The sequence below is a fragment of the Mixophyes fleayi genome, chromosome 1, assembly GCF_038048845.1.
Source record: "Mixophyes fleayi isolate aMixFle1 chromosome 1, aMixFle1.hap1, whole genome shotgun sequence".
Classification (NCBI taxonomy): Eukaryota; Metazoa; Chordata; class Amphibia; order Anura; family Limnodynastidae; genus Mixophyes; species Mixophyes fleayi.
Window position 1 is genome coordinate 370,210,987 of NC_134402.1, and position 23,598 is coordinate 370,234,584.

Genomic DNA, 23,598 nt, shown 5'->3' on the forward strand with positions numbered 1-23,598 from the left:
CCCCAGATCTCTGGTTTACATTTTGGACTGCAGACCTCAAGAGGCTTTAGACTATGGGCTCAAGATCTCTAGTAGCTTTAAAATACATGCACCAGATATCTGGTAGCTTTACAACACAGAGCCACTCAAATCTCTGATGGTATTAAAATGCAGAACCCCAACCGCAAATCTCTGGTAGTGATGCAATACAGACCCGTTTCACAGCAGGGAAAGAGAGAGACAGGTTTACTGCCTGGGTGGCCATTTATTGATCGCCATGCTAGTAAGCTGCAAAGGTGAAGGCAAGTGCAGCTGTCACCTCTAGCATCCCAAAAGCAGTCAGGACACAAGTCTTTTCTATCTGTGCACAGTTGGCACTCCCACTGTTGCACAGCTTAAAGTGAAAAATGATTGCTTAAACTTAATGGGGCAATATGTCTCCAAAAAAAGGATAATTGATTGTCATACTATGTAGGCCTGGACTAATAGAACCTTATGTACTCTGTTTACATTTAATCAGTTAATAAAAAGACTCTAACACATATGAAGGAAGTATCCCTACATGAAACTGAGCTCATCTAGTGATGAGAATTACTAAGTACCTTAAAAGACTTTTATTTATATAATTGTATATTTATTGAGCAAAACAGCATCCTCAAATGACTAGAAAGAAAACTCACCCCCAGATAAACTAATCTGCTGGTGTATGTATATTACGGTACCTCTTGTTAGAGACAGTAGACCAGATACAGTGCTCAAAGGCTGTACTATTTTACTTATGAAAAGATGTTATCAATAAAATGACATCTCCCCCACACTATCATATCAATAACTTTATTTTAATCCAAAGCAATCTAGTTGTTTCTGAAGCTGTATTTTCTGACACATATTGGTCACATTATTATAGCAAATAAGGTATCAGGCTAATACATTTTTCAATGCTATGCAACAAGCATGGTTAGCTTAAAGCCTGTTATAACTCTGCAGGATAAATTTTAATAACTTCAAACAATAGCTACATCTGTATTGAATTTGTACAAACTTTATAATGTTGTCACAACTTCTTTAAGAATAATGTACTTACGAACACACATGTCTTTGCTTTCATAAAATCCAGGACAACATTGAGATTTGCGTCTATACATAGTTTTTTCTCCACGCCTATATGCAGTGCGGTAACTGATTCTGTATCAAAGGGGGGAAAAAAAAGTACAAAAACAGATCAGGAACAACACAAGCTTCATACAATTCCCAGGATTTGAGATAATGTTTTCTCCAGGGGTGGTTGCAGACAATGCTACTATGTTCAATCATGTCTAAAACTGGTGTGTGAAAAAGTAAAGGTTTTATAAAATATGCGTAATGATTTATTAATAATATTAAATTATACATAATATACACATTGGCTGAATGTTTACATAAACATTATTGAACTAATGTATGTGGAAACATTTAGTTGCACTGTTGGTAGTTCTGTGTATTCCAGATACATCATAAACTATGTCCACTTTAATTCAGACCACACAAGAAAATATTGTTTTTATGAAATATGTAGAATAATAGAGTTATCTCCACTTTGGATGACAATAAATATTACTATATATTAAAAAGGCTACAATTACCGCACTCTGATTACAATTTCAGAAACTATTCTGGTGAAAATACAATCATTATCTGCAGGGTACATTGGTAAATGATATGACAACCCAACGGACATTGGGGAAATGGTCTACCTAATAATAACATTATGAAATTAACAGTTTACCAGTTTTATGAACCGCTAATATTAAGAGAAACATGGGTGGCTGATATCCATGTGAATATAGTTTATCCATTCCTTACAGGAACCTCATGGAGACAACAAACGAGTCCTCCTGAGTGTCAGGCGCCGTTCCCGCTGATACCCTGTCAGTCGGGGACGGACGCCTTCTCTTCTTTCAGCCGCAGCGCTTGTTGCTAAGCAACACTCGCGCTGCGGCTTCCGGTGGTCTGTTCTGTCGGGCGCATGCGCCCTGGCTCGTCCCATTGCCTGGCAACGGGACGCTACTTTCCACGCTGATTCCCCCCCCTGGCTCCTCCAATCATCAGCGTTCTGGCCTTATTTAAACCTGGCTCTGGCGCCATTAGGGTGCCAGAGTAACAGGTTATACCTAGTGTTCCTGGTTATCCTGATTGTGCTCCCTGTGTTCCTTATATATTGTTGTGACCCGGCTTGGCAACTTCTCCTCCTTCTTATGACCTACTTGTACTGCGACCTCGGCCTGTTGACTACCCTCTTGGATTCTCCCTGGTACTGCTATTCCTGATTGGCTCAACCCGGACCGTCTGACCCTTCTACACTACACCGGCAACTGGCTAGTAGGACTACGACCTGCGTACCCTGTGCAGCAAAGTCCAAACCTCCTTGCGGGGCTCCCTGGTGAATACCAGGGGTACGTTAGACTTCGCACCTATTAGTTCAGTAGCGTTAATACCGGTTAGTGTCCCGCTATTGTTACCCTCAAAAGGCTATCGGCCTGACACTGAGGTCATCGAAGAGCAAATGAAGGGGGTTTGATGTCATTCTACAGCTATCTATGTCTCTGCTCCAATGAATGTTCCTGCCATAGAGGTAACATGGTGGCCACCTGTTCACTGTGACTGAGCCAAATAAATCAAAGCCAATCTTGTCAGCCATCACTCAGACCAAATGCAGAAAACCTGCCCGTATCTGTGCAGTATAACACTTAGGGCTCATTCAGAAGAGCCCTTTCATAAAATGTTTCTATATTGCACATGGTTCAGAATGAGACTCAATAAAAGCTCTCTTAATATGTTGCATGGGTGTGGGGTGTAAAATGTGGATCAGACCAAAATGGCAGAAAATACTGCATGCACAATTTTCCACGTTTTGGTCTAACCCCAATATTACACTGCTGCGTATGAGCACAGCAGACGTGTAGTCACCAGGATCTACGATCTTGTTGTGTGCAGAACACTTTTCTTGACTTTAGTTGCAACTGTAACATAATGTAAGAAGGTGGTCTGTATTTGTTTTCCTGAACAATTGCTTAAATATATTGCATCAAATCAACATTTGAATTTGAATTCAACATAATAAATATAATTTGTAAATTAAAGATTAGAAAGTTCAACAAACACAAATGGAAAACTTACCTGTGTCTAGTGCATTTAAACCAGTTCAAAATATCTGTGCAACTGGTGTAATAGATCTGGTCATATGGATGTGCATATGATTCCTGAACTGTAACAGAATAGCTGTGAAAAGAAATATAATAAATGTAATGTACTTACAAGAGAGTAATTTTATAAAATAAAATAAAATCACTGAGTCTGCCTGCTGCAAAGATAGTGGATATTCTCTGGGGTTAGTTAGGGCCATTTATTAGCATATGCACCTGATGCGTTATGCACACTTTGCAAATTGTACAACTTAGAACTATGTGTTTATTATTTTTCATATCAATGTTTTAAACAGGGTGGGTTTTTCCCCAATAATCGGACACAGGGAAAAAATTATTTACATTTTTTTTTTATAAAGCATTTTTTTCCTATTCACAGATTAGAGATCACAAGCACTAGCTTGTTTTATCTACTGATTTTTACTCTATGTTTACCCTTCTTCTTCTCTTCAGCACCATCCTCTTCAACAAACATCTAAAGATCAACCATTTAGCTATCATGATTATGTATTCTTACATGTATACACACATATACAACTATATTAAAGTACATTTATAGATTTAAGAGATAAAAAAAATGAATAACTTTGAACCTTGGCAAAACCTTGTTGCGATGCAAGGGGTGCAAATGAGTTTATTATTTTGTACATAAGGAAAATACTGTATGTTTTTTCATGTAGGATACAAATACTTGATAGATTTATTTTTACACTGACATTAAAAGTTGATCTAGGATGTGCTCTAACCTAACTATAAATCTGTCCCCACATTTTAAATTTACCACCCCCTCCAATGCAACATTATTTTGCCAAGGTTCAAAGTTACTCATTTTTATTTGATTTACTTTCCTTAATTAATCAGGCCCAATATAAACCATAAAGCAGCAATCCCACATAGATTTAAGTAAATTTAAAGTTGGCATCTGATTAATTTTTCTTAGCCTTTCTCCTACATATCATTATCTCTTTTTTAAAACTCTCTGTTCTGCGAACAAAAATGGTAGGCAGACACTGTTCAGTTCTAAGCATGTCGTGTGTTTCACAAAGGGCACAAAAAGAGGATGTCACATTGTGGACAGAGCTCAGAGAGGCGTTCCAAAGCCTCTCTGCTCACTACATCATGTGACTATGATTGCTATGGCAGTCCAGCATCATAAATAATTACTAGCATCCTGAAGCAAAAAATACAAGTGAAAATGGTAAATACCAACACAGTCTGCCACAATTATTTATGTTTTTTAAAAAAACATACAATTTGTTTTCATGGGATTGCTGCTTTAATAGAAAAAATACAAAGTAAAATAATATATATCCTATTAATACAGGGCCATTTGTATATTTTTGTTGGAATTTAACATAAGAGTTTGCATTCTATTGGGTTTGAATTTTACTATACTGGACTATATAATGCAACTTTTATGTTGAAATCAGTGTTAAAGCAAAACAACCCCCCCCCCTCCCCCCCCCCCCCCCCAAAAAAAAGTTTAATGTTTCAAATCCTCACCAAAGTGTGTCTGCACAGGGCAAGTAAAAACACAATGTCAACGATTTTGACTTCCCTGTGGTTTTGGTGTCAAATGTTTTACAGTATTTGAAAAAAGTTTATGCCTCACTGTTTTGCTGTGTCCAGAGCTTTCACGTAAGATTATTATGTACTTGTGAGTTATCGAGAGAGAAAGATGACTCCGAGCAATGGATAAGGGCAGAGAGTAGAATGAAAGTATGGGAACTGGCATCTCCAGTGTGACCCTTCTTCTCGCACATGCTTTTGTTTACTGACATTTTCACGGAAAGCAGCCCATGGGACATAGCAAAACAGATGGATAGTCAAGAGGAAGAGCTCCTAATAAATTAACATTTTCTTTACACTTCAAGTGTATTTATATATATTGGTGCTTCAGAACTCCTGGTGCAACAAGAAAAATTAACATTAAGTTATAAAAAAAAAGTAGCACATATATGATGATTTTATTTTTTATTTTTAAATCTTAAGAATTAATATCACAAGTACTATTAGTTGTTGCATCTTTTTTCAATAGGATTGCTAATCTCTACTTTTTGAACTTGTGATATCTACATCACTGACTATTTTCATTACAAAGGGGGCTCAATCCTCATACCCAAACTGCATTGGAAGAAATGCTATTATTTGTTCAGTTCTTTAGGCTCCAAAGGTTCACAATTTGACAGCTTAGCACCAAAATATGTAGTCGCCTCTACAACATTTGTCACGTCTGACTACATCTTTTGACACTAACTTTGACAAAATAAACATTAAATTGTCAAATGCTGCAAAATATATTTGTGCTATATAAATATTAAATATTTCGTATTACTTCCACACTCTCAGTATTAAAGCTAGTTTGCCCAGTCCCGGGGGTTACTGGTTACTTTAATATATTTATATATAACTTGTGCTGTTAGATGAAAAAATATACTTTTCCTTTCTGATTCAGATGTCCTAATAGCACATCAGCTTCATGGCTGTTCACAGCACACATCTCTATAACAATTCTTACACAGTTTTTCAGGCATCTATCTCAAAGGGGGAAACCCCTATTTTCTTTGACGATAGCTCATTCAATTGCTATCGCAGGTGGTAACCCCAGATAGCAGTAAAATTCACCAACTTTCACATTCGATAACTTCTTCAGTCCTCTGCTTTTCTCTATAGAAAACTAATCAGCTCCTTTGGATTTCAGTATCATCTCTTTGCGGATGATAGATAATCTATCTATCCTTTCCTGATATCTCACCATCTGTGTTGTCTAGCGCTACTGACCGTTTTTCTGTCATTTCATCTTGGATGTGCTCTCGCCAACTCAAACTCAATCGTTCAAAAACAAAAGTAATAATAATCCCACCCGCCAACATAAGTTACTCACCTGACAATTCTATTAACGTTGACAAGAAAACAATAAATCCCATCCTACAAGCTCACTGCCTAGGTGTGATCCTTGACTCAGAACTATCCTTTGTTCTTTCTCCACATCAACTCTATATCTAAATCATGTTATATACATCTAAAAACATTTCCCAAATATGCACATCTCACACAAGACAATGCAAAAGCATTACGGTAATTCATGCACTCATCATCTTCCGCATTTACTACTGCAATACTATAATTACTGGTCTTCCCAAAATCAGACCCAAACCCCTAAAATCTATTTTGCACGCAGCGGCTAGATTAATTTCTCTGCAAATCATTGGTCTACTGCTGCTCCTCTCGTCGGTCTCTACATTGGTTGTCTGCTTTTCACAGAATCCAATATAAAATACTTCTACTAACATACAGGGCCATCAACAAAACTGCACCAAGAAACATCACCACAACTGAATAAAATTGGACTTTTCATAATAACATTATTAGTTAATTAAAGAAGGTCTTTAATGCCTGTGACATAAGAGTCTAAAAGGGTTTAAACCAAACTAACAGATATCCCTGTGGACATACAACAGCACATACATCACACACACACTCACCTTTCCCAGTGACTGCACACATTTGGATCCTCAAGATTCAGTGACAATGACACACCAAGCCATTGGTAGAAAACGAATGCAACGAGTCCATAGCAATGTGCTAGTGAAAGCATCTTCTTGCATTAAACCACCTGCTGAAAAAATAATAAGATAATAATAATTAGACAAAAATGTTAATAATACTATAGTGTTTTAAACCTTAAATATGTTATGTCATGTATTAACTACATAATGGTATTTGCTCTCACCTACAAATGGTTACACTTCTCCATTTGGTAACAATAAGAAGGTATGAAAATACACATATGGCTGCAACATAATAGTTTTTAACTGTTTTCGGCTATGAACTCATTTAGTGTAATTTAGTTGGTATATGACACAGACTAGTACCCCTAAATAATGTTAAGTTTATGCGAAGAATTGCAAACTATATATATATATATATATATATATATATATATATATATATATATATATATATATTGTCTTTATAAAACAATGTATGCAGCAAGTACGCAATGCAGGAAGGACAGAGTAACCTGTGACCACAAAACAAGCAGTAAGATATCCTTAACAATTTTACCAAAGATTAATAAAAAAAAAAAGAAGTCCCGATCAGCATGCCGATTCATGTGTACACACTAAAACACCAGATCTGATCTGTGCTCTTCAACTGTCGTAACCATCAGCTGTAAAGATTGTGACTCTGCACACTCCATAGTGATCTATGGACATTGCCTGTCATGAGTGCATACACACTGCAGAACTGGAACGACATTGTTCCATAATTGAACGTCAATTTTTAGTCCGGTTTAAAAATAAAATTAAAAGATACAATGTGCTTTGGAACAATAATCATTGCAGCGTGCCCACTAATGTGATACTGGGCCGAACGATCCTAACGCGACACTGGGCTGAACGGTCGTTTATCGTTTGAGTGACCCCATCATTGGCTGAAACACTGTAGTGTGTACTCAGCCATACTTATGTATAGTCTACATAGAATATTTACAACCTATTCACACAAAAAAACATACAAAAACATCACTAAAACAGGAAGGACCAGTCATTTTCGAGCTGCACTCACTCTATGGAATTCCCTCCTTCGCACAATAATAATTTTCTCTGGTTTACAAACCTTCAAGCTTTCTCTGACAACCCACATCTTCAGACAAGTTTATAATATTCCTCAACCACCCTTTTACCCTCCCTAGGTTACCCTATTACCACCCTTTGCACAATTCCCACAAGACAACCACCCTCTGACCCCCTGACCAACACTGCTGTGTGACTAGATCATATAGCATACAAATCACTTTTACCTTTGTAATCTGGCTAAACCAAAATGCAATATGTAGACTTAACCTCACCTATCAAACTCCCATTGTGCCTTAGATTGTAAGCTTGCGATCAGGGCCTTCTTACCTCTTTGTCTGTATTACCCACTATTGTATATTATTGTGTTTGTCCCCAATTGTAAAGCCCTACGGAATTTGCTGGTGCTATATAAATAATTGTTGATGATGATGATAATACTTTCAGAGGTGCTATTTTAAGGCATGTAACACTGATAACAGAAAAACAAATACCTCTTCAAAGCAGAAATATGTGCAGTAGGCATTTTTATTTCTTACTGGGATTACATAAAACTACCAATCCAGAAACAATAGTGACACTGACATAGTTACAGTGACATGAAGTTGAAACAACACACTGAACTGTGTTGTCTGTTATTATGTTTACCACTAAGTCTAAATTACAGATCACTGTGCTGCATGTTGCCATTATACTACAAACAACTCAAATTAGAAACATTATAGGATTTGTTTTCAGCCTGTTCAGAGCAATAGCTAAAGTTTTATAACAAAAACATCTGTTTATTATAAAGTAGTGCTGATTTGTTTGATCATCCAATCTTGGAATGTCAACACCCAGGAAAATGTGTAACTTACTGTGTGAAATAGGCAGAAGATACTGACAACCACCTCTCTCATAACATTTACTTTTCTATTGAAAGTTATCAATGTAGTGCATCATAATGCAGGTTGTACTTCCATCAGAGTGGTAGAGTGTCTCAAATCTTTAGCTTCAGTTTTGTGAATCCAGGCAAAGACAATTAGAGGTCACAAGGTCTCCTGAAAGACTTTATTTCTTCGAATATGTTTTACTAATAAATGGCCAGGAATGTAATGAGAGAAACCAAGGGAGGCCGTTGGCTTTGGGGGACAGAAAAAGGCAGGGAATTATTTACCACGAAAGCAAATTGTCCTGTGCAAAAGTCACAAACTAGTAAACTAAATTTTTGGTAGGATATTGTACATACCAGTAAAACAATTGGGACAACATAATCTTATCTGTTAAATGGATTCAAACACCATTAAATACACAATAATTTAAACAAGATAGGATCAAACATCTAGATTTAATCCAGGCCTTGATAAATTCCAATAGCCAAATTTCATTAAAATGACCTCTTGAAGGCAATTTCTGTGGATGCACCCGTTTCCTGACTCAAGCTGCTCCTATAAATGTCTTGCTGACTCCTTAGTCCTACATCACCTCATTCACTAGTAATTTGTGTGCTCTGAGCTATATAAGAAAAATCAGTGTCCACGGATGAGGTGATCAGATGTCTCTTTTAATTTCTTTATTTTCAAATCACACACATCAAGGTTAGAGATTACCACTGTGTTAAATTGAGCAATGTCATCAAACAAATAGAGTACATGGGAGACAAGAAAAAGCACAATTATCACTGTTTGGGGCACCACATTAATAAGAAATAATAAGAAGAAGAAGTTCATTCAAAACACCTAAGAGCAGTGCTTTTTTTTGTCATAGAACTCACTGGAACTGAGTTCCAGCACCTTTTTTCAACGGATTTTCCAAGTTTTAAAAGTAACTTTTGAACATTTGATGTTTGGTCCACGTGGACTTGAATCGCCCTGTCGAGCATAGCAGGTCGGCAGCACAATCATTAAAACGATGCATGCGGGCTGCTTGTGTGTCGAGACCGATGCATGCGTACTTTGTCCGCGCTGGTTGTGATGGCACTGCTTGGCTTGTGGGCTGCTCAGCTTGTGATTGGTCGTGCGCTGAGTCCTTACTGCGGCCGGTGACCGTTATGTTTCGTTACACAACTGACGTGTGTGGGTGTGTGTACAGTGATTGACTGTGTGATGTGAGTTCCAGGACCTTTTTCTTAAAAAAAAAGCACTGCCTAAGAGTATACATTTTATTGCTTAGTATAACTAACCTTTCAGTTACGCTGTTCAGCATATGCACTGAATTTCACATTTTCTTACTACAGATTATCTGTACAGCATAACAAGATGGATAATAGTTATGTCTATAATAACATCTAGCCTAGGAATGCAATGCCAAACATTCGTGTCAGGAGTCTGCCACTGTATTGGCGTAACTATAACAGGGGCCCTGGTGCAAGGTTTGCAGCAACTTGAAGTTTATGGGAATACAAAATTATAAAATAAACAAGTTACATTTTACTTACTTACCGTTATTTCTACTAAACGGATGCCATAGAGTACTCCTTATAATAACTACATTAAGAAATGGCTTGGAGGAAACAGAAGACTGTATTGCACTGCTGGGATGTTAAGCTATTTAAATATTTGGTAAGCTCCCAGCTACTTTTTTTTATCCCAGTTTGTGATATCATGGAAAGAATATTATGTAATAGCCACTGACAGTTCAGGACAGTTTATAGCATAATAAAGCAGCGCATAGACCTTTAGTGGCGCTATATAAATAAATAAATGATGACGATGACCTTTTCCGAGCTGGCACATGCACAGTGGTCACATGAGCTGGACCAGGCATGCACAGCGGTCACATGAACTGGACCAGGCATGCACAGCGGTCACATGAGCTGGACCAGGCATGCACAGTGGTCACATGAGCTGGACCAGGCATGCACAGCGGTCACATGAGCTGGACCAGGCATGGACAGCGGTCACATGAGCTGGACCAGGCATGCACAGTGGTCACATGAGCTGGACCAGGCATGCACAGTGGTCACATGAGCTGGACCAGGCATGCACAGCGGTCACATGAGCTGGATCAGGCATGCACAGTGGTCACATGAGCTGGACCAGGCATGCACAGTGGTCACATGAGCTGGACCAGGCATGCACAGCGGTCACATGAGCTGGACCAGGCATGCACAGTGGTCACATGAGCTGGACCAGGCATGCACAGTGGTCACATGAGCTGGACCAGGCATGCACAGTGGTCACATGAGCTGGACCAGGCATGCACAGTGGTCACATGAGCTGGACCAGGAATGCACAGTGATCACATGAGCTAGACTAGGTATGCACAGTGGTCACATGAGCTGGACCAGGCATGCACAGCGGTCACATGAGCTGGACCAGGCATGCACAGTGGTCACATGAGCTGGACCAGGCATGCACAGCGGTCACATGAGCTGGACCAGGCATGCACAGTGGTCACATGAGCTGGACCAGGCATGCACAGCGGTCACATGAGCTGGACCAGGCATGCACAGTGGTCACATGAGCTGGACCAGGAATGCACAGTGATCACATGAGCTAGACTAGGTATGCACAGTGGTCACATGAGCTGGACCAGGCATGCACAGTGGTCACATGAGCTGGACCAGGCATGCACAGTGGTCACATGAGCTGGACCAGGCATGCACAGTGGTCACATGAGCTGGACCAGGCATGCACAGTGGTCACATGAGCTGGACCAGGCATGCACAGTGGTTACATGAGCTGGACCAGGCATGCACAGTGGTTACATGAGCTGGACCAGGCATGCACAGTGGTTACATGAGCTAGACCAGGCATGCACAGTGGTCACATGAGCTAGACTAGGCATGCACAGTGGTCACATGAGCTGGACCAGGCATGCACAGTGGTCACATGAGCTGGACCAGGCATGCACAGTGGTTACATGAGCTGGACCAGGCATGCACAGTGGTTACATGAGCTGGACCAGGCATGCACAGTGGTTACATGAGCTGGACCAGGCATGCACAGTGGTCACATGAGCTAGACTAGGCATGCACAGTGATCACATGAGCTAGACTAGGTATGCACAGTGGTCACATGAGCTGGACCAGGCATGCACAGAAGAGGGAGCCACTATGCTCTTTTGACAACAGAGAGGTGGTCCAGTAGGATATAGCTGCATTTTTGGGCCCCTATATAAATTTTTGTATGGGGCCCAATGATGCACTATTCCACCACTGAATAGAGGTGTCAAATCTAAATATCACAAAGCTATTAAAAAGAACTTGCTGGGATCACCACCTATTTAAAATGAGCAACTGCTCATTAGCACTTAGCAGTGATTGATTTGAGTGTATGTCACAGTCAAACCTAACAAAAGACCTTCTGTGGGACACAATGAAACCTTGACTGATGGGACATCTGCTCTTACAGTAACAGGTTTATTGGTGCTAGTTATGACTTAATAACTCTTGATATATAAGATAAATGAAGTAATTATATCTATGGCCTGTCTGAGTGTATGTGCCTGGATTTTGGCAGAAGGGGAAAGCATCAGTTTTATAGTATTGCTAAAAATTCACACCCACACTCTCTTACCAGAGCCTACTTGCAGCTTTTCCCAGCAGAGCCTCTGCACTGTACAAACAAGCTGCCCTGTCTACACACTGCCAAAAAAAGTACAGTACGTGTCAAGAGAAATTCAGTTACTTTCAGAGGATCTCATTTTTCCAAAGTTTTCTTTGTTACAGCAGAAATGCAATTAAGCAATCCACAGTGACTAGTCAGGCTTTCCCAACTTTGCAATTTATTAGTTACACCAAGATTTACTTTCAGAATTTTTTGTATAATGAAGGTCCGCTACACACAGAGAAGCCCCAGCATCAAACCATCTCTAAAGCTTAAACATTTATGATAAACTCTCAAACTTTACATTAAAGTTTGAGCTAAAATCAAGCAAGGAAAACAGGTTTGACTATGTTAAAGCTTAAATAGCTGCATTGTATAGGATTTTTAATGATTTTTCCAACAAAGAGCAAACTTGAACGGCAAACACAGTAATGTAAAAATTAAACTAATATAAAATACAGCCATTAGCCAAGGCAACATTTTATGATTTATTTAACATTAAGCGACAGGCTTCAACTTTAAACTGGAACTTCAAACCGCAAATTCAGAATCAAATCGATCTTGCCCCAAGATCATGATAGTACCATGAATAAGTTCGAGGCCCTCAAACCAGCCAAATTTGATTGAATTTAAACCCGATTCCAATAATTCCAGCACATTTAAGTCTCAGATGTTTCAGAGCACATGTTGTTGAACATGGAGTTACAAAACAAAGTGAAATATCATAGACTGTGTAGTAGTTGGTTTTAACATGACAGAATCTTCTAGTAGTCTTCAGTTTTAAGATTTTGCAATGCTTATAAGTCAGTTAATATGACAACTACCCCCTGACATTGTTGTGTGACAGGATCATTTAGCTTATGAGTCACTTTTACCTTTGCAGTCTGGCTGGGCCGAAATGCAAAATGTAGATTTAACCTCATGTATCAAGCTCCCATTGTCCTATAGATTGTAAGCTTGAGAGCAGGGCCTTCTCACCTCTTTGTCTGTTTTACCCAGTTTGTTCATTAGATTACTGTGTTTGTCCCCAATTTTAAAGTGCTGCAGAATATGTTGGCGCTATATAAATAAATGATGATGATGATGATTAAGATGATGATAGTGTGGGGAAAGCCATCTAGGTTACTTATTTTTTGCTGGTCAACATAAAGGGGGATACAGAGTTCCTGAGAATAGGAGGCATTCAGAACTGTCACACCTGAGTTTCACTAGCAGTCTCAGGTATTGACAATAGAACAGTAGTTCCTGAACTTTTAGATCTGGTGACAGACCATCTGAAATGCCGTCCACCTGATGCGGTTTTTGGGAAACATCAATGTCATAATGTTAAAAACAAGAGTTAGAACTGCACACGTGGGCTGCTCCCTCCTTCAAGGCCTTTACAACAGCTAAATGTTAAGAACCTCCTGACAAGGCAGCTGCAAATGAGTGAGGATATGGTATGGTTGACATCACACGTCAAGGACTGGCTTGTTGATATCACACATCAAGGACTGGCCTGTTGACATCACACCTCATGGACTGGCCTGTTGATAAGCAGACGTCAAGGATTGGCCTGTTGATAAGCACCTTATGTTAACTGAACATACAAGTTAAGATCCTGCATATTATGTCTTACTTTCATACCTTGATGCACAACTTGGTTTAAAATACAAAATGAACTACACTGCTACAGCCCTGCTGAAGGTATATGAGGACAGCCAATCAAAGGTAGTGCTGGTACAATCAGTGAAGACAACGCAGGTACAATCAATTGGGCAACGGTGATATTCTCAATAAGGAAACCCTGCGGGAATATTCAATATGAGAATACTGTCAGTGTCTGCGTTATTTTACATTGTGCTTGTTTTGTTGTGGTGCTGTGTGTGTTGGGGAGGGGGGATGAGAAAGGGGTTGAGGGGGGTTGAAGGATTTTACGCTTTGGAGCCTATTTATCGATATTGGGCAATATGGAGGATTTTCTATTACTGCTTATTGCCCCATTTACTAATAAATAGCTGGCAGCAGTGAGAGGACTTTTACCAGTACACCAGCCAGTGAAGGTTTCCACGGTGCACGTGTGACCAGGCATTGCCAATTCCCACATGCACAGTAGATCTGGACAATCAAAATCAAATCGTTTTTAAAAAATAAAAAAATAGAAAACTACATAATAATAGTTTTACCAAAGAAAAAAAATATTTATTTCAGTAATAATTTTTTTCATGTCTATTGAGTCTGCTATCATCACTCTGAGGTGACAATACTGGTAGGAGGGTAGCGGAGGCGCTTGCAAAGCATCGCAAACCTTCACCGGAGGCCCATGGCGATAGTCTTCACCGAACAGTATTTGTTAAATAAGGAGAGGCGCTAAATCCGGCAAATAGGATTTAGGGCTTTTCTCCCTTTGATAAATAAACCCCTTAGAATCAAAACCAAAAGGCTAGAATTACTTGTGTACATTCCTCCATGTTTGCCCAGTCAACTTCCCTTTTTTTTAATGTAAATGTGAAGCTGCAATTTTGATTTTGTGCTTTTGGTTTTCGTGTCTTTGGTGCAGACAATGTGCCTACCTGGTATATCCTACCACTCACCATAATCATCCACTTTAAATGTACACTTACAACAATACCATCTCTACATGCCCAAGCAAGAGCAGAGTATAAATGTTGGCACAGTGACTGACGCCACTAGTGTACTTAAGCGGGATTTAGGCTCTACACTGTACATCTCTTTGCCCTTTATAAATCACTTCTAAAGTTCCTGATATTACTTCTTTATAAGCAGTAATTGGTTCCTCACCATGGCTTTTGGGGGGTTATCTCAATTTTCAATCACAGCACCCCAAATGTCTGGAAAATTTTTGAAGGGATTCTGCTACCTATTCACTGGCACCCGACACTGATGGCAGGAAACTCACTGTTCTTACATGCACTGGCATTTAGGGAAGTATTACAAGGGTCTACAGTTCCCCTGCCCCAAGAAATACTGCCCGGAATGTTGTAATATACCCTAGCTACAATGTAACGTGTGACGTGTAACCATTCCATTCTGTGGCTTATGTATCAGACATTGTAGGTTCATCTATGAAGAAGCTACATAAAAATATTTTTGTGTTAATGTATTACTATTATTATTTATTTATATAGTGTCAGTCTATTCTGTAGCGCTTTACAAATGGCGGAGCTGTTTAAGGTATGTGCACACAACTTACAATATAATGTTGCCAGAGAGAGAGATTGTGAATTAAAATAGGGTTTATAATGAAAAAAAAAAGTTGAAAAGTGGTATCTTGGAAGGACTCTGCATTGTGAATTAAAACTAAAAAAATGTACATGTTGTAAAACTTTAAACAGTTAATTGATTGCACTGTTTTAAACATCAAGCCTAAGATCTAAGGTCTGGAACACCTGGGCATTGTGGTATACAAATCTAACCAACATCAAACACAAGAGACACTCTTTATTGAGTACTCTGAACAAGTGGAGATCTGAATAAAAGAAACACAACTTGTCACAGAAATGCAATAAAAATTGTGAACATAATAAAACACAGGTGTGTCTTTTCCCAAACCACAAATTTTGTGCAGTTTTGAAACCGCACAATTTATGAAAGAAAACCCCGCATATCAAGCTGCATTTTTTCAAATAGGTTGATCACTAACTGCAATGCCAGTTTTGTGACATAAAATCCAAAGAAACGCACAAAAGGATGCAATTTTATTTTAGTATAATGGTTCTCGTTGGTGAGATTAGTCAAATCACATGTGTTTTGTAAGTTGGCCACAGAAAGGTGCCTGTGTAAGTTTAGGCACAAATTTATGATATGTACAACTTTAAAAATAACATATAGATGCATCCAGAGCACAGAGGTGACAGTCTTTATCAGTTAACCAGGCCTATGGAATGCTGTACATATACTGTATATATAGTATTTATTTTAACTTTGAAATTACTAAAGCATGACTGAAAGTACTATACATACATGACCAGAAGAAAGCAACTGCATGGCCCTTTAACAGTTCAAAATACTGTATCTGGGAACATATTGTGAAGGAAAATTTAGGAAAAGATGTAAAATTAGGGAAATGTGCCCACTGAACTGCAATGAATGGACTGTGACAAAGATGTCACGGGGTGTGAAATGGGGGTTTACCTGTATAAACTTTGGATCATGTCCTTATTAAATTAAACAAATTAATTTTTTTGCAGATTACAATGTACGGGACATTGGGATATTCCAGATATGTGTGTGTGTGTAAAAATAGAAATACAGTATACACATATATATATATATATATATATATATATATACATATATAAATATATATTTATATATTTATATATATGTGTGTGTATGTGTATTGCATTACATAAGTTATTGCCAGATATTAATAAACATGCCTGTGTCGTGTTCAATAGATATGAGTCTATATTTTAACTTAAACTAAAGCTAGGTGGTGCAGAGTTTCTGGTGTTTGTTTTGTGTCTATTGATCTCCTTTCAAACGATCTCTTAAAAACCTAACTCACAGGTGGTTTATTATATATAGAGGGTTGTTCTAAGCCAATGAAAATCTAAAGACCATTCAAAGATTGCCGGCATCTTTGAAGAGTGACACATCACAGCTAATACAACCAGAGCCACTTCAAATGAAAAGTGTTTTTTCCTTGGTTCACCTGTCTCTTTATTTATAGCAGGGTGTCTTACAAAGGTGTATGCAGGCTGGTTCCACTTAGGAATCACATTCCAAACATTAATACGACTCTCAAAGAAAACACAGGTGTGCAAGCAAGGTGCCTTCAAGAATAAATGTACACAAAATGAATACTGAGTCTGGCCACAAAATTGATGTGAAAGGTGCTTTGATTTTACAAGAGTTACTACAGCTATTGCTATTCACTTAGTGGTTAACGTGCACCCACCACCAACACACACAGGAGGCAGCCATTTTGAACGAGAATGCAATCTCTCCATTTATTTGAAACCAATGACGCTGTGCCCCAGCGTACCTCCCAACTGTCCTGATTTCAGGAGGACATTCTCAATTTTAAGGTTCTGTCCCCCTGTCCTAGCCAGGACATGTTTGTCCCACGGGATGTGACGCTGGAGGAAAAGTGAGATTTCGAATAGGCAGCCTAGTGCTTTACATTACTAGGCAGTGCTCTGGGGGCGTGACTAACCCACCATCGTGACATGGCCACACCCCCTGTCCTCTACTGATATGTTAGGAGGGATGCCTTAGTGATGTTAGTTATTCCTAATAAAGAAATAATTCATATTCAGAAAATGTCTGCCACCATTGTGTGTCAACAAGGATGCACTTAATATAAAATAACAAACAAAAACAATGGAAGTTTTCTAAGAAACTTTGAAGCAAAGGGAAAAAAAATGCTATCCCAATGTGTCTATGCTCCTCATCACAAACATACAGGTTTTAAAGTTATATTGATAGCAATAAAAATCCATATGACACTTTAGCTGAATAAATTATATGGCAGGTAGCAGACATATTAATGTTAATATACTGAATAGCTTGTGAATAATAAGGTGAATATAAAACCTGCTTAAAAACAAGGTTTCTCCTTACTTATTGATACAATAGAATTTTGATAAGAATGAGTGCTGAAGATATGCTGAGAGATACAATGATCTACATATGTCTGTTCCATGTGTTAAGGTGGCCACACAATACAATATTGCCATTGAGCAATTGTCATAATATTAGAATGTGTCTTGCCCCAAAACAAGCTCAATACCTAATTAGAATCCAATCAGATTAGATTTGGTTCATTACCAGGGACAATGTGGCCGGAAGATGACCGCTATCAGCCTGCTCGTTAAGTAACTTTCAGACTAACAGGTAGAAATACAGAGTTGGAATTTACTTATGAAAAAAATAAATATTGCAGTGACCTGTAATCAGTATGTAATCAGAAGCAGAAATCCTTTGCAGTCTGTAGTTGTTACAAAAATCACTGTGTTAACCAATTCTTATTTGCAATTGTTTGCAGATACTTGTCTCCAATACATTACACAGAACAACTTCTGCTATTTAAAGACACCTAGGGCTGTTTCCCAGCAGGGTTCCACCTGTTCAGAGATCCAGTTCCAAAAATTATCTGGAGGATAGTGCCAGCCATCCAGCAATCAGAGCGCGGAATACCCACTAGACGGCTTCCTCTATTCCGAAGTATGACTCTCTTTGGCCATGCAACAACGTCAAACTGCAGCCACTGGTTCTCTGTAAAGCAACCAAACAATGGGCTCTGCATTGTATATCTACCAGAGATCAGGGATCTGCAATTTATTGTATGTATGAACAACTTAGAACACTGCCGTGCAGTTCTTGCTGCATTTAGTGGGCCAATCTGTGGATCGTACTAACTATGCCTCTGTCAAACCGCAGCATCAGAGAAGCAAATGTATGCTATTCATCCGAACCAGAATTCAATAACAGCCAGAAGAGAGAACAGAGTGTTAGTGCTAGCGGAACCAACTGACCTTCAACTAATCTATTCAAGAAGCCAGGGAGAATGGTTTGTATTAAATGCAGCTCTTACTTGGATTGAATTCAGCTCCAGACCAATCAGAATCCTCATCTACTATATACATGATTGCTGAAGATTGAATTTACCACAAAGTTTTCCCAGCCAACACTGGTAACTCTATTTAATACCAGTGGCTTGCAGTGCACAGCTACAATCCGGTAACAGTAAGGATCATGTGGTGGACAACGACTTTAAGAAGGATGATTCATAACATTAAAGCCATGGCCTTTAACTGTTGCCTTTACTCCTGAATAGTGGTTTTGTCAAAGTTGCTGCATTCTGCATCAGTGATAGGTGCTCTAAAATATATAAAGGTATACCTATATAAAATAATTAATCAGCTGGCATTTTAAACAAGTATTACAAGCTAAAACAAACAAGCAATATAGCAGGAAGGAGCTGTGGGCCGCAGGCGACGGCTCAGAGGGCCGTATGTGGACCTAGGACTGTCTATTACCAATTTCTGTTCTACATTCTTGATTGATAGTAATACAAGCTACTGCTAGCATAATGTTTGTATAGTAGACCATTTAATTTATGTGGAAGACCACATATAAAGCAAACTGCCCTGTCCATATTTGACTATGTTACATTTGTTCTCTGTCAATAGAAGGGTCATATTAACTACACTCTGAAATGTTTACTTAAATGTTGGAAAATCTACTTAAATATGTATATCACAGCAGACTAAAACAGTTGCCATTTGCCATCTATGTCTGAGAAAACAGAAAAGATTAAATGATCAGATTTCTCTTTATTTCCTAACAAGCCGTACAACAGCTGCCCCTGCTGGGTTCTAGCAACTGTTCTTTATGTGCACAACAAACTTTCTGTTTTCCGAAAGGGTTTCCGTAGGTCATCTGCATGTGGTGTGGATTAAACCAGTAGCAAAGGCCTATTGTACACCAGTGCTCATTAGATATTTTGCATAGAGTATTTTAAACGACACTTGCTATTTGAATTACCCTCTGTCGTGATTTTACAATCACATGTACAAACATTTTTATATCTCTAGGAATCGATAAATACTCATATTTTTTATTGTTTATTAATAGCAGTTAAGACATAACAATATAATAAAGTAATATAAATAGTGCCCTTACAAGAAAAATAACTTAATAAAGAGAAAACGATGACACAATCAAACTTCGATAATTAAAGCGGAAACCAGAGACTGCAAACTAAGGTGTGAACGAACTATGCTGATTTTTCATTATAGAGAAAAATGTGAGGGAAGGGAGTAAGGTGAGGTGGGAGTGGGAAATATTTTCACGCGGGTGAAAGTACGAAAGAGGGGGTTTAGCTGGTGGGTTTTATGGACTAGAGCATGGGTAATAGTAAACAAAAGGCTAGGTTGCAAATTAAGCAAAAGTTAATTATGGAAAGAGGCTCAGGGAACCCAAACTTTGTGGAAAGATGTTAAGGAGTCTCTCGGCATGTTTGTAATATGCTCCACTCGATGTGTGTGCCAGACTCAGTTGTGCTCCATAGTGGTGGGAGAATGATGATTACTCCATGAAACTGTCAAATGACGCATTGCATGTTTATTATGTGCCTGAACAGCCAGCGGGTGTGTCTAGGAAAATCAGCAATCTGTATATATTTCTGATCAAGGGAAAAGCTATAAATATTCTTAAGCGTTCCATTAAACAGTGTTTTATGCTAAATTTGAAAAAGTTATAAAGCTATTTAAGATTTACACCCAATCCTTCAATTTGTACTGTATTTGTCCTGTGTGGTTTGATCACGTGAACAATGTCATATTGTTCAATCATGCCTAGTACTTATCTGTATGATAGGGCTTATGTTGAAGACCCATAATCAAATATGGACTAAATAATAGGGGAGCAGTTGGAGATGGCTGCACTACAGATCAATGTTGTGCCCTACCTCCCACATAACCATCTTCCCACAAATATAAAACATCTAAAATGTAGCAGGAAATGATTGGAGACATGCCAAGGAGTGTCATCACGCCAAGGACAAGGCTTTTTGAAGGATCTATTGGAGTCCAACTCAGTTCAGCTCCTGGACCCAGTGAGTTTTACTGTCATTGCTGCTGCCATCTCTATGCCTCCTTTGGTGATCTCCGTGGCCTCCTTGATGGCAGCAGCTGCCACTGAACATGAGGGACAACTGTCCTTGCTCCATTTCCAGCAGCGAGCATGACACTAAAGTAAAACACCAGGCTGTGCACAGATACTACAAATTGACAGATAACCACTAAAGTGCATCTGCAACCTCAAGTCAAAAGCCTCCCCAAAACCAGCAGGGGAAGGATGCTTGTGATGGATAGTGGGGGACAAGTGAGATCGCTAGAGGCAGTGACTGGGTCATGTTTCATGCCTCTGCTGTCTTTCCTCGTTTCAGCTGAGCTGTACCACCTGTAGCTTCAGATGTGCCATTTGTCAGTGACTGCTAACAATAGCCACCCGAACTTTCCCCACCAGTTTTTATCCCACTACCTTCTCTGTCATGTGTTTACCACACCTCTCAGATTATAAGGGCCATATTTACTTTCTGTTCATGTTATTGTATGTAATTTGTGTCATGCTTCCCTCATTGTACAGTGCTGCTTAACGTGTCAACAAAGTATAAACAAAAAGATTAAAAAATAACAATTATATAGTGCTTTCTCCCAATAGGACTGAGCACCTTACATTGTTGCAGAGGGTAAGGCAGCCATTTTGGGCGTGATCAGCTGCTCTCCTGCACAATCATTCACACTAGTCCCTGCCCCATTGGAGCTTAAAGTGTTAATTCCCTACCACACACCATAGAGTCCTCTTTGTCAAAAGCCAATTAACTTACCAGTATATTTTTGGGACTGTATAGAAGGATACCGGAGTATCTGGAGGAAACCCACGCGAACAAGGGTAGAACATACACACAGACAGGGCCATAGTCGGCAAAGAACCTATGATGCCAGGCAGGAATACTAACCACTGAGCCACCATGCTGCCACTAATGTGTCATTATTTCTGCAACTATACAAAATATGATACTGTTTGAGATTGACCATAAAAACAAAGTACACTGTACTAGTGACTAGGGCTTGAAAATATTAATTAACCACAAAATATTGCTAATTATACTGTGAAAATCATAAAAAATATATTGATGTTTTATTAGTATTCATACAGTTGAGTCTATGCTTGAATTCTTGTGGTTTTGTGCTCTTGTGAACTAGCTCATAACCAAGGGTGTAAATAAAACAAACATCGTGAAATGAAAATAGATTATTCTGGTAAAATACAAAATACTGTATAGTATCAAATAAAAAAAAACAACAGCTCTAAAGTTTTTCTTAATTAATTACCAATAAATAAGAGGCAATATAAAAGACGAAAATGCATGATATAAGTAGTCATCCCACTTGAAGAATTCCTATACTATCATGCTCCCGCCACCATGTTTCATGATTGTTCTGGAATGATGTGCAGTGTTGGGCCTTGTAATGAGGCCAAAAATATTTGTCCCAAAAGACTATATAGTCTTTCTCCCCTTGGTAGAAGGATCTCCCACATACTTTCTGGACAACTCTAAGTATAATTTCACATGAATTTTCTTCATCATTGGCTGTCTTCTTTCCATTCTACCATAAAGACTATTGTTGTCCCATGGATAATTTCTCTATCATAGAAGACTATAACCCTATCAGAGTTGCCAAAGGCCTCCTGGTTTATTTAGGGGTATTTTTAGCAAAAGGGATGACTGCTTATGTTATGTACTTAAGTAATCAATTATTGTCTATATTTTATTTATAATAAAGAAAAAGTTTTAGGCTTTTTTTATATGAAATTACAAAGGTCTTGAAGTAATCAGAATTTGTGAATAAATCCATTTTATTGTCAAGACGCAAAAAAGGGGGTGAATATTTTTTATAACCACAGTAAATGGAATATAACATTTACAAGGAAAACCTTCTAAAGACAGACATTGTATTTTCCTATATAAATATTATCCTCACCTTTTTCTGTGTTTCCTGAGACTATTAAATATTCCGATCACTATAAGTTTGAACATTTTTGAGCAGAATATTCAGAATTTGACAGCAGATAAGAACCACTTGGCCCATCTAGTCTGCCCATTTCTTAACCTATGGTAACCTCAAACTCTATTTGATCATTTATTCTTTGTAAGGATATCATTATGTATATGCCAAGGATGTTTAAATTGTTCTCCTATATTAACCTTAACCATCTGGGAGGCTATACAGCTTATGCACAAATTTCCTCTATACCTACTTCCCTCCAGTTTCAGTGCATGTCCCTGTGTTCTAATATTTCTCTTCCTTTGAAGAATGTTTCCCTCCTGTACCTTGTTAAAACCCTTGATATATCTGAAAGTTTCTATCATGTCCCCCCTTTCCCTTCTCTGCTCCAAACTATACATATTAAGATATTTTAGTCTTTCTGGGTAAGTTTTGTGCTCTAGGCCCTGCACCATTTTAGTTGTCCTTCTTTGTACAGTCACTAATACAGTCACTAATGTATTTATATCTTTCTGGAGATATGGCCTCCAGAACTGAACACAGTATTCTAGATGAGGCCGTACCAATGACCTATACAGTGGCATTATTACTTCTTTCTTTTTGCTACTGATTCCTCTCCCTATGTAACCAAGTATCTGACTTGCCTTCCTCATTACTTTGTTACATTGCTTACTTGTCTTTAAGTCACCTGAATTAGTGACTCCTAGATCCCTTTACTCCGTCCTCAGTAGTCTCAAGTAAAGTGTCATTAATACTATATTTAGCCTTTGGTTTTTTGAGACCCGAGTGCATGATCTTGCATTTT

At 38.6% G+C, this 23,598-nt stretch overlaps 1 protein-coding gene across 2 annotated transcripts in view; it reads right to left on the minus strand.

The window, feature by feature from the left end:
• MEGF10 (multiple EGF like domains 10) overlaps positions 1-23,598 on the minus strand; it is a 97,985-nt gene that overhangs the window by 58,840 nt on the left and 15,547 nt on the right. For both annotated transcript variants that reach the window (XM_075178861.1, XM_075178871.1), the window contains exons 2-4: positions 6,647-6,780; positions 3,136-3,237; positions 1,064-1,164 (exon numbers count right to left, since the gene is read on the minus strand). In XM_075178861.1, the coding sequence (XP_075034962.1) occupies positions 1,064-1,164; positions 3,136-3,237; positions 6,647-6,759 (316 nt within the window). In that variant the 5' untranslated portion in view covers positions 6,760-6,780. The remainder of the gene's footprint in view (positions 1-1,063; positions 1,165-3,135; positions 3,238-6,646; positions 6,781-23,598) is intronic.